Source organism: Scyliorhinus torazame, chromosome 4 (genome assembly GCF_047496885.1).
Source record: "Scyliorhinus torazame isolate Kashiwa2021f chromosome 4, sScyTor2.1, whole genome shotgun sequence".
Lineage (NCBI taxonomy): Eukaryota > Metazoa > Chordata > Chondrichthyes > Carcharhiniformes > Scyliorhinidae > Scyliorhinus > Scyliorhinus torazame.
The window spans coordinates 306,652,559-306,665,143 of record NC_092710.1 but is presented as its reverse complement, the minus strand read 5'-3'; the positions used below and the strand labels follow the sequence as shown (position 1 = coordinate 306,665,143).

General features: G+C 52.5%; 1 protein-coding gene across 1 annotated transcript in view; it reads left to right on the top strand.

Moving 5' to 3' along the window:
• rev3l (REV3 like, DNA directed polymerase zeta catalytic subunit) overlaps positions 1-12,585 on the top strand; it is a 259,050-nt gene extending 246,465 nt beyond the window's left edge. The window contains exons 31-32 of the mRNA XM_072500038.1: positions 5,695-5,904; positions 11,585-12,585. Of these exons, the coding sequence (XP_072356139.1) occupies positions 5,695-5,904; positions 11,585-11,725 (351 nt within the window). The 3' untranslated portion in view covers positions 11,726-12,585. The remainder of the gene's footprint in view (positions 1-5,694; positions 5,905-11,584) is intronic.

Genomic DNA, 12,585 nt, shown 5'->3' with positions numbered 1-12,585 from the left:
GTTTTTAAGGCAGGCCAGCAGCACGGTTCAATTCCTGTACCAGCATCCCCGAACAGGCGCCGAAATGTGGCGACTAGGGGCTTTTTACAGTAACTTCATTGAAGCCTACTTGTGACAATAAGCGATTTTCATTTCATTTTTCAACTGTTTCTGATTGTGTTGAAGGAATGTTGACTAGGACGCTCCCTACACTTACAATGTTTTAAATATAAAAAATACAAAAGAAAGTCGAGCTGCATAATCTCTCTGTCCCATCCTCAGTTTAAAAGATGGACGGTCAGCGTTTTCTCAGCGATCCAGCAACTACGTTTCTCGGTACTTTGGGTTGGCTGAGTTTTCACTTCCTGCACGGCCTGATTTCAGCTATGGAAGTAAGAGATCTGTTGTTGATTTGGCTTCTGCTTGCTCAGGTTAGGAATGGAAGGACGTTGGTCGGTAATCCAGCTGGTGACTGTTATCCAGTGAGCCCAGTTGTTATAAAGTGTGCACGTGTAATAGTCATAGATAGTCATAGAATCTCTACAGTGCAGAAGGAGGCCATTGGGCCCATTGAGTCTACAGTGACCCTTCGCGAGAGCACTCCACCTTGGCCCACTCCCCTGCTATCCCCACAACCTGCACATCTTTGAACAGTAAGGGGCAATTTAGCATGGCCAATATACCTGACCTGCACATCTTTGTGAGTGTGGGAGAATGCCAGAGCATCAGAGGAAACCCACACAGACAGTAAATTCCGCAGTCAACGTAGGTTGGAATTAATCCCTGGTGCAGTGCAAACCACCCTGTCACCGTGCCGCCCAGTGTTTCACCAATGCTCCAGGCACACCCATGACAAATGGTCACTCGGTCTGGCTGCTGGAGAGTTATCAGTAACTCTGAAACCATACCCTCAAGGCCAGTTATTTACTGTTATAACCCCCCATACCATTCAGCTGCACACACTTTGCAGTCCTGGATACAGTTTTTCTCAGATCCATGTTGAAAACTGGTCACTAACCTGCTATTAATTGGCCTGGACAATTGATCTACCTTTTCTCCAGGCTATTGGATGGGGTTATTGGTGGGGAATGGCCAGTGCCATCAGGCTGACACGACTGAAAGGCCCCTGGTTCTCAGGCAGTCTTGGATTCTGTGGCCTGACGAAAAGGATTGACTGACGGTGATCACAATCTAAACCAGGGTAAGGAGGCGCATTTGAAATGCAGAAATAATCTAAAGTTTGGAATTTTTCCCTCATTATAAAGATATTGAGGGCTCAATCTTCAGAATTGGCCACAGTCTGCCCTTTGGCTAATATGGACCATAAGAAATAGGAACATGAGTAGGCCATTCAGCCTTCGAGCCTTGTCCACCATTAAAACATCATGACTGATCGAACACTCACTAAGTCTACTTTCCTGCCTTATCTCGGTAACCATTCATTCCACAACTGGATTAAAAACCGCTCCGTCTCAGCCTTAAAAATGTTCAAGGACTCTGCCTCCACAGCTTCCTGGGATAAATAATTCCAAAGATTCATAGTTCTGAGAAAAGAGATTCTTCTCAAATCCATCTTAAATGAACTCCCCCTTATTCTGCAACTAGGCCCTCGAGTGGAAACACCCTCTCAACATTTACCCTGTCTAATTCCTTAAGAATGATGTCAGCTCTCATTCTTCTGAACTCCAAGCAGTACAGACCCAACCTGTTTAATCTGTCCTTCCATACCGGGGATCATCCGAGTAAAGCTCCCCAGTACTGCCTCCTGTGATAATATACCTTTCCTTAAATAAGGGGACCAAAACTGTGCATGGTATTCTAAATGTGGCCTCACTAGTACCTTGTGCTGTTGCAGCAACACCTCTTTGCTTTCATACTTCAACTCTCTTGAAATATAAACCAGCATTCAACATTTGCCTCCCTATTACCTTCTGCACCTGTATGACAGCTTTTTGGGTTTCATGAACACGGACCAGAATTAAACCTTCTGTGCTATAGCTTTCTGCATTCTCGCTTAACCTGTCAATAACTCTGTAAACTGTTTATTTATATAAGACATAGGAGCTGAATTAGTAATAATAGTCCTTATTAGTGTCACAAGTAGGCTTACATTAACACTGCAATGAAGTTACTGTGAAAATCCCCGAGTCGCCACACTCCAGCGCCTGTTCGGGTACACTGAGGGAGAATTCAGAATGTCCAATTCACCTAACAAGCCGGTCTTTCGAGACTTGTGGGAGGAAACCGGAGGAAACCCACACACACACTGGGAGAACGCGTAGACTGCGCACTGGCAGTGACCCAAGCCGGGAATCGAACCTGGGTCCCTTGCGCAGTGAAGCTACAGTGCTAACCACTGTGCTACTGTGCCACCTATTCCAGCGAGTCTGCTCTGCGGTTCAATCATGGCTGATGTTTCTCATTCCCATTATCCCCTTGCCTTCTCCCCATAACCCCTGATCCCCTTATTAATCAAAAACCTATCTATCTCTGTCTTAAAGACATTCCGTGATTTGGCCTCCGCAGCCTTCTGCGGCAGAGTTCCACAGATTCGCCACCCTCTGGCTGAAGAAATGTCTCCTCATCTCTGTTTTAAAGATCGTCCCTTCAGTTTGAGGCTGTGTCCTCTGGTTCTAGTTTCTCCTACTAGTGGAAACATCCTCTCTCTCTAGGCCTCTCAGTATTCTGTTACGTTTCAATCAAATTCCCCCTCATCCCTCTAAGCTCCATACAACCTGCCTTCGCTCTCACCTATATATCATCTGCAAATTTGGCCACACTCAGTTCCTTCCTCCAAATGATTAAAATAAATTGTGAAGAACTGCGGGCCTAACACTGATCCCTGTGTTACTGGTTACTGCCCCCCAACCTGAGGCAGACACCTTATTGGTGCTCGTTGCTTCAGAATTCATCAGAATCGACACCCGTCGAGCCAGCTTTGCTGCTGGTCACAGTCCAGATCCGCCATTCCATGGGTAATTCCACCTTTCTGCTCCAAACCATGGGCAGCACGGTGGCACAAGTGGATAGCACTGTGGCTCCACAGTGCCAGGTTCGATTCCCAGCTAGGTCACTGTGCGCAGTCTGTACGTTCTCCCCGTGTCTGCGTGGGTTTCCTCCGCGTGCTCCGGTTTCCTCCCACAGTCCAAAGACGTGCAGGTTAGGTGGATTGGCCATGATAAATTGCCCTTAGTGTCCAAAAAAGGTCAGATGGGGTTATTGGGTTGTGGGGATCGGGGGGAAGTGAGGGTTTAAGTGGATCGGTGCAGACTCCTTCTGCACTATGTTCTATGTAAACCACCCGCTCAATCTGACCCTGTATCCTGTTCTCGTTTGGTTTGTCCATCATACCCTCAACCTGATTTCTTTCCAATATTTGTCAAGAATAAAATTACCTTCCAGATCCGTTTAATGTTTAAACTATTAAAACTGGTGTGTAATAGTGAGTAGTTTGCAATTTAAACGTTTGATCCACTTGGATGAATGGCTGCACGGAACATGACACAACAGGAGCAATGCCAATGCATGTGAGCTTGGAGTATAATCGGAGATTAGAAATTATACTGAAAGTGATTCATGCTGAATGTCAGCTTCATAATTCAGTACAGATCCAAACTGAACGCAAGCAATACAAAAAAACGGCTGGAAATGGGGCCAGGACAGCATATGAGAAAGATTAGTAACTAGCCAGAAAAGAGCCCAAAAATCTTTAAAAACCTGTCAAATAGTGAAAAGATATATTCGTAAGGAAGGGTGGGGGCAGAGTCGGACCCAACAAGCAGATCATCGTGTGGAGGCAGATGATGTACGAAATTAATACTCTGCATCTGATCTCAGTAAAGCACGGATCACTGGACAGGAGGAGGCAGTAGAGGGGCTGGATAGGGTACAAATAGGAGGAACTTAACATTGTTCGAAGAAGAAAAGTCACCCAACCTGGATTGGTTGCTGAGGGAAGTAAATGTGGGAAGTGTGGAGGTCCTGGCTGTAATTTTCCCTGGATTTGGGAGTGATGCCACTTCAGAAAAGAGAGAAGGTCAAACCCAAGGACTGCAGACTGGTCAGCCTAACCTCAGTGGGGGGGGGGGGAGAACTTGGAGAGAATAGTTTGAGACAGAATTGTCACTTGGAAAAATATGAGCCAATAAGTGAAGGCAGCATGGATTTGTTGAAGACACATCGTGTTTCACTAGATGTTGTGGAATGGAGTTTTAAGAGATAGTTGATAAAGTGCCAAATAATGGGCATTTTACCAAGATTGAGACCATGGGGCTAAAGTGGCTGTTTAGGTATGAAATTGGCTAAGGGATAGAAAGTAGTGTGTAGAATTGTTCTTGTCTAGAGGGGAGTGTAGTGGCGTCCCCCAGGGGTTGGTGTTGGGATTACTGCTGGTTTGTATAACGTGGATTATAGTGATCAGGGCAATCTGGTTCTTAATTCAAAACAGTTATGTACCTTCTGTAAAATGTGATGTTCAGCTTTCACTTGAAGGAATTCAGCAAGTTGGAACTGCACCAAATGACATAGCCTGTTCTGTGGTAAAGAATCACCAACCAAGACAGTAAAATTGTAACGCACCATCTCTCTCCCTCCCCAATCTGATTCATTGGAACACAGTTCAGTCCTTTATCATGTTGCAAATCGCAATCCAATCACACCCAAAGTGCAGAGTTCCAACTGCTTTAGCCTATCATAGCTCATAGAATCCCTACAGTGCAGAAGGAGGCTATTCAGCCCATCATGTCTGCACCAACCCTCTGAAAGAGCACCCTACCCAGGCCCAATCCCCCACCCAACCTTTGGACACTAAGCGGCAATTTAGCATAGCCAGTCCACCAAACTGCACATCTTTGGACTGTGGGAGGAAACCGGAGCTCCCAGAGGAAACCCACGCAGAGACAGGGAGAGCATGCAAACTCCACATAAATAGTCATCTGAGGTCAGAATTGAACCCATATCCCTGGCGCTGTGAGGCAGCAGTGTTAACCACTGTGCTGCCGTGCTGCTCCAAGATGCTTTAAACTGGAAATTAGTCCAGTCTCCATCCTATGCACCCTTTCCAATGGCTCTATAACTTGCCATGTGCGGGAACCAACAATAGACACTGTTTTAAGTGAGGGTTAACTGAGGTATTGTGTACTGTCAAAATAGTGTGCTGTGTCTTGTAATTAACTGCTCTGTGAACGCACTCCAACACCTTAGTCTCTCCATTAATCGCTTCACAGCATAGCCCATGTGTCGCTGCATTTGTGCACTAAGCTGACACTCGTTGATGTCAGCAGGATCTGCTCTTGCCTTGGCTAAAACCCAGGCTTGGTACATATCAGTGACAAGATAACATTGCCGATATTTCAGATTTCCAACATCCGCAGTATTTTGCTTTTATTGCTGATAATCTGTACTTGTTAAATTCCGTCTAATTCATGGTGCGTCCTTCCAGAGTACAGGTATAGTTAATGACTCGACATCAGTGCTGCAATGTACAGCAGAGTCAGCAGTGCAACTCGCTAGAGGATTTTTTTTGATCTCACCCACTACCAGCTGTACAAATTGTAAACTCGCTCTTTTGACACCTGGAGACGTTTGCCTGTCTTATCACTTGATTTTATCTGAATACTTTAAAAGAAACCGTCTTTTACACTGTAAACTTACTGTCCAAAAATGAACAGTAACCCATTCCAGTCGTCTTACACTTTTTGCTTACTATTTGTTTAGATCCAGAAGGCATTTTCAACGGCTCGCAATGAACAGGATGCTCGTAAAGGAACCATCTCCCAGTATTTCACCACCCTGCACTGTCCAGTCTGTGATGAGCTGACCCAGCTAGGTATCTGCAACAAATGCCGCAGCAATCCTCAGCAAGTGGCCGTGATCCTTCACCAGGAGATTCGAGAATGGGAATGGAAACAGGCTCGGCTGCTAAAGGTACAAGTGCTCAATTATTAAATCGCTGTTGCTCTGCCTAAAAAAAATCACAGGCTGAAACAATAACAATGGAACTAAATGGTCTACTATTTATAATTCTCTTAATGAAGGTCACCAGCAATTTTATCCAGAAATAAACTGAACATTTGAGGCTCGAGTTTCTCTCTGTTCTACCCCAGAGAGCAGAATGTCTGATGTTGATGCCTGCTCCTGATTCTCTTCCCCAACATAGAACATACAGTGCAGAAGGAGGCCATTCGGCCCATCGAGTCTGCACCGACCCACTTAAGCCCTCACTTCCACCCGATCCCAGTAACCCCTCCTAACCTTTTTGGACACTAAGGGCAATTTAGCGTGGCTAATCCACCTAACCTGCACATCTTTGGACTGGGGGAGGAAACCGGAGCACCCGGAGGAAACCCACGCACACACGGGAAGAACATGCAGACTCCACACAGACAGTGACCCAGCGGGGAATCGAACCTGGGACCCTGGCGCTGTGAAGCCACAGTGCTATCCACTGTGCTGCCCTCAATTTCTCTCGTTCAACATCAATTTCCTTCCTTCCTCTTTCTCTCTCGCTGTCACTCTGTCTTGGTCTCTCATTCTCTTGCTTTCTCTTTCTCTCTCTCACTCTCTCTAGTTACAATCCCAGTTGATGATGTAACTGGATGGGAAGATCCCAGAATGGAACTCTGGCTCAAAAGATCTTTTCTTATATCAAATGTGGAGAAACAGAATCACAGAACTACTAATTAGTTTCAACAACAAAAATATTGTTAAAGCTGGAGCGATTGGATTATAATACAATACTCCTTTCTTCGGTTACCAATTACACAGGTTTTTAAGATTAACACAGCTGACACATTTGAAGCTACAATGGTCTCATTAGCACAAAGTCCTTTTTTAAAACCTTCCAATTGGCTGTGCGTCAACATGCACTGCGCTCTGAACCCAGGTTAGTGTCTGTGGATTTCTCCTCTGAATCCTCCGCATGATTGTCACATGAGAGTTTCAAAACTCCCCTCTTTTAGCTTTCTAAAACCACTGCCTTTAGTAGAGTTGTGGATTTGTTCCCTCGCCTACGGTCAACCTATAAACTGCTGTAGCTTCCAGAGAAAACAAAGTGAAGCTCTTTTCCTTACAAGGGCCTCTAGTTGCTAAGCAACAATATTTACTCTTCATGCCGTAGCCCTATCACACTGAAATAATCCCCATGCACAAACACCGTTGTCCATCAGGAACCAATTATAGGTCCCTTCCAGGCACAGAAACATTGAACTAACCCACCTAAAACTACCTTATTGATGAGGATTGCCAATACAAATGTAAACCACTTATAATTACTGTTGATTTCCTAATACTCTCAAGGTGGCTCTCGCCCTTGCCCGAGCTCTCGCGCTCGCCCGGTCCCTCTCGCCCTGTACCCCCCCCACGCCCTGTACCCCCCCCCCACGCCCTGTACCCCCCCACGCCCTGTACCCCCGACTGGACCGAGCAGGGGAACGGTCCCAGACTGGACCGAGCAGGGGAACGGTCCCAGACTGGACCGAGCAGGGGAACGGTCCCAGACTGGACCGAGCAGGGGAACGGTTCCGACTGGACCGAGCAGGGGACCGGTTCCGACTGGAGCGAGCAGGGGAACGGTTCCGACTGGACCGAGCAGGGGAACGGTTCCGACTGGACCGAGCAGGGGAACGGTTCCGACTGGACCGAGCAGGGGAACGGTCCCGGACTGGACCGAGCAGGGGAACGGTTCCGACTGGACCGAGCAGGGGAACGGTTCCGACTGGACCGAGCAGGGGAACGGTCCGACTGGACCGAGCAGGGGAACGGTTCCGACTGGACCGAGCAGGGGAACGGTTCCGACTGGACCGAGCAGGGGAACGGTCCCGGACTGGACCGAGCAGGGGAACGGTCCCGGACTGGACCGAGCAGGAGAACGGTCTCGATCGGACTGAGCAGGGGAACGGTCTCGATCGGACTGAGCAGTGGGACGGTCTCGATCGGACTGAGCAGGGGGACGGTCTCGATCGGACCGAGCAGGGGAACGGTCTCGATCGGACCGAGCAGGGGAACGGTCTCGATCGGACCGAGCAGGGGAACGGTCTTGATCGGACCGAGCAGGGGGACGGTCTCGATCGGACCGAGCAGGGGGACGGTCTCGATCGGACCGAGCAGGAGGACGGTCTCGATCGGAACCAGCAGGGGAACGACCCCGGACTGGACGGAGCAGGGGAACGGCCCCGGACTGGACGGAGCAGGGGGACGGCCCCGGACTGGACGGAGCAGGGGGACGGCCCCGGACTGGACGGAGCAGGGGGACGGCCCCGGACTGGACGGAGCAGGGGGACGGCCCCGGACTGGACGGAGCAGGGGGACGGCCCCGGACTGGACGGAGCAGGGGGACGGCCCCGGACTGGACCGAGCAGGGGGACGGCCCCGGACTGGACCGAGCAGGGGGACGGCCCCGGACTGGACGGAGCAGGGGGACGGTCTCGATCGGACCGAGCAGGGGGACGGCCCCGGACTGGACGGAGCAGGGGGACGGCCCCGGGGGACTGGACGGAGCAGGGGAACGGCCCCGGGGGACTGGACAGAGCAGGGGAACGGCCCCGGGGGACTGGACAGAGCAGGGGAACGGCCCCGGGGGACTGGACAGAGCAGGGGAACGGCCCCGGGGGACTGGACAGAGCAGGGGAACGGCCCCGGGGGACTGGACAGAGCAGGGGAACGGCCCCGGACTGGACCGAGCAGGGGGACGGCCCCGGACTGGACCGAGCAGGGGGACGGCCCCGGACTGGACGGAGCAGGGGGACGGTCTCGATCGGACCAAGCAGGGGAACGGAGCAGGGGGACGGTCTCGATCGGACCGAGCAGGGGGACGGCCCCGGACTGGACCGAGCATGGGAACGGCCCCGGACTGGACGGAGCAGGGGGACGGCCCCGGACTGGACCGAGCAGGGGGACGGCCCCGGACTGGACCGAGCAGGGGGACGGCCCCGGACTGGACCGAGCAGGGGGACGGCCCCGGACTGGACGGAGCAGGGGGACGGCCCCGGACTGGACGGAGCAGGGGGACGGCCCCGGGGGACTGGACGGAGCAGGGGAACGGCCCCGGGGGACTGGACGGAGCAGGGGAACGGCCCCGGACTGGACCGAGCAGGGGGACGGCCCCGGACTGGACCGAGCAGGGGAACGGCCCCGGACTGGACCGAGCAGGGGAACGGCCCCGGACTGGACGGAGCAGGGGGACGGTCTCGATCGGACCGAGCAGGGGACGGCCCCGGACTGGACCGAGCAGGGGGACGGCCCCGGACTGGACCGAGCAGGGGAACGGCCCCGGACTGGACGGAGCAGGGGGACGGTCTCGATCGGACCGAGCAGGGGGACGGCCCCGGACTGGACGGAGCAGGGGGACGGTCTCGATCGGACCGAGCAGGGGGACGGCCCCGGGGGACTGGACGGAGCAGGGGAACGGCCCCGGACTGGACGGAGCAGGGGGACGGCCCCGGACTGGACGGAGCAGGGGGACGGCCCCGGGGGACTGGACGGAGCAGGGGAACGGCCCCGGGGGACTGGACCGAGCAGGGGGACGGCCCCGGACTGGACCGAGCAGGGGGACGGCCCCGGACTGGACCGAGCAGGGGGACGGCCCCGGACTGGACCGAGCAGGGGGACGGCCCCGGACTGGACCGAGCAGGGGGACGGTCTCGATCGGACCGAGCAGGGGGACGGCCCCGGACTGGACGGAGCAGGGGGACGGTCTCGATCGGACCGAGCAGGGGGACGGCCCCGGACTGGACCGAGCAGGGGAACGGCCCCGGACTGGACGGAGCAGGGGGACGGCCCCGGGGGACTGAACGGAGCAGGGGAACGGCCCCGGACTGGACGGAGCAGGGGAACGGCCCCGGGGGACTGGACGGAGCAGGGGAACGGCCCCGGACTGGACGGAGCAGGGGGACGGCCCCGGACTGGACGGAGCAGGGGAACGGCCCAGACTGGACGGAGCAGGGGAACGGCCCCGGAGGACTGGATGGAGCAGGGGGACGGCCCCGGACTGGATGGAGCAGGGGGACGGCCCCGGACTGGACAGAGCAGGGGGACGGCCCCGGGGGACTGGCGGAGCAGGGGAACGGCCCCGGACTGGACGGAGCAGGGGAACGGCCCCGGACTGGACCGAGCAGGGGGACGGCCCCGGACTGGACGGAGCAGGGGGACGGCCCCGGGGGACTGGACGGAGCAGGGGAACGGCCCCGGACTGGACGGAGCAGGGGAACGGCCCCGGAGGACTGGACAGAGCTGGGGCACGGCCCCGGGGGACTGGACAGAGCTGGGGCACGGCCCCGGGGGACTGGACAGAGCTGGGGCACGGCCCCGGGGGACTGGACAGAGCTGGGGCACGGCCCCGGGGGACTGGACAGAGCTGGGGCACTGCCCCGACTGGACCGAGCAGGGGGACTGGATGGAGCAGGGGAACGGCCCGGACTGGACCGAGCAGGGGGACGGTCCTGACTGGACCGAGCAGGGGGACGGTCCTGACTGGACCGAGCAGGGGGACGGTCCTGACTGGACCGAGCAGGGGAACGGCCCGGACTGGACCGAGCAGGGGGACGGTCCTGACTGGACCGAGCAGGGGAACGGCCCGGACTGGACCGAGCAGGGGAACGGTCCTGACTGGATTGGGGACGGGGCAGAGCAGGGGAACGGTCCTGACTGGACCGAGCAGGGGAACGGTCCCGACCGGACTGGACGGAGCAGGGGAATGGTCCCAACTGGATCGAGCACGGGGACTGGACGGAGCAGGGGAATGGTCCCAACTGGATCGAGCACGGGGACTGGACGGAGCAGGGGAACGGTCCCAACTGGACTGGACCGAGCTGGGGAATGGTCCCAACCGGACTGGACCGAGCAGGGGGACTGGACGGAGCAGGGAAACAGTCCCGATTGGACCGAGCAAGGGAACGGTCCCGACCGGACGGGTTGCTCTGCAGTGATCTGGCAAGAGTCATAACAGCACCGAAGCAGGTCATTCAGCCTGAGGAAATTTTGAAGAGGTGTTTAGGGAGACAATTCCAGAACACGTGCTGGTGGGGCAGTGGCCAAGTCGAGGGAAATAAAATGGGAGGAATGTATTTCTCTTGAGTGTTTATTTCTAGTGGTTACCTGCAGATTCTATGTACTAAACTCATTTCAAAGACTTATTTATACAAGGGATGTCGAAAACAAATGTGTGGGATTGATGAGTTTGCCTAGGTGTGTTGGTGAACATTGTGGAAGATGAACAATTCTGTGATTCGTGTTTGAGAGAGCGCACTGTGTATTGGCGGTTGACTTTGCAGTGACCAAATTTCAAATATAATTGGCTGTAGAGCGTTTTGGGATTGTTTTTATTTCTTGTCGTCTTCTGTCCACTGTCTCCTTGTCCCATTTCCCTCTTTCTCACACCCTTCTGTGCCTTTTGAAGTCTGTGCATTTTTCACCTCTCTCTCCCCCATATTGCTTTAACTCTCCCACTTTGAAATCCAAACGCACCAGGCTGATGGAAAGAGGCTAACCTAACTTGCATGAGTTGCATTCTGGGGCTGGTTTTCTGTGGATGCCTAACAGCCTGCAGATGTTAGAAAGTCATTGCTGCCTTTTGAATTGCTGATTACTCACGGAAGTCTTTTGTTTTTAGATTTGCAGGAATTGCTCTGGCTGTGTGGACAGACAGGTTCAATGTGTCTCGCTGGATTGCCCGGTCCTGTATAAACTGTTCACTGTCAGTCGTGACCTTACAAAGGCCCCATACCTTCGTCAATTGTTGGACCAGTTTTAACAACTCTAATCCACTCGAGGCATTGGCTGGTGTGCGAGTCAGTTTTTGCTCATCTGCATTTTTATTGTGTGTACAGAAATCCTAGTCGTGGTGAGTTTTGCCATGACTCCAAAAGCTGAGCTTTTCTAGCCAACTCCGTTGAAGCGTTTGCCATATCTACATTTGGTGTGAACAATACGATATCTGTTGCAGTGCAGAGGAAGGGTCTATTAGGTAATCGTTTCACTCGTTGGGAGATCCTTTTTTTAAACTAAAATTGTGAACCTGTGTCATTTCCATGGTGATGGATGATTGAACAGCCCTGTAAATAAGTGTACAGTAATATTTCGTATGCAATTATGCTAAATGGAGTTCTGATCTATGGGCACTGAAATGTGGGTAATTAACAACTATGGTGCAAATTTCAAGCTGCATATGTTTACAGATGATTTTCTACTATATATTGAAGTTTTATGTGTTGTATGTTTTAACAACTTTTTTCAATTATATATATTTTTTTGTTTACCTTTTTGATAGTTGCTTTCTCGTGTGCACCGTAGTAAACCTGCAGTACAAAATGTAGCAGTTTGTTAAGAGCACTGTCACATCGATGGTTCTGGGTGCTTTGCTACGAAAACAATCATGGCTAGACAAGATTTTGGAAACAGTGCTGTGTGGGGTTGTTGCAATATCTTGATTATTTATTCGGATTATATATTATGGCACTTCATGTCCTTTTTAAAAGTTTATATTGTTTTCAAAGAAAAGCTGAGCAGTTTCTCATTGCGTCAAGTCTGATTTGCCAAAATTTGTACAAATGAGGCACTTTTTTTCAATGGTTGTAAAGTTGTATGGAAATATAAAGGAATTATATGATCCTG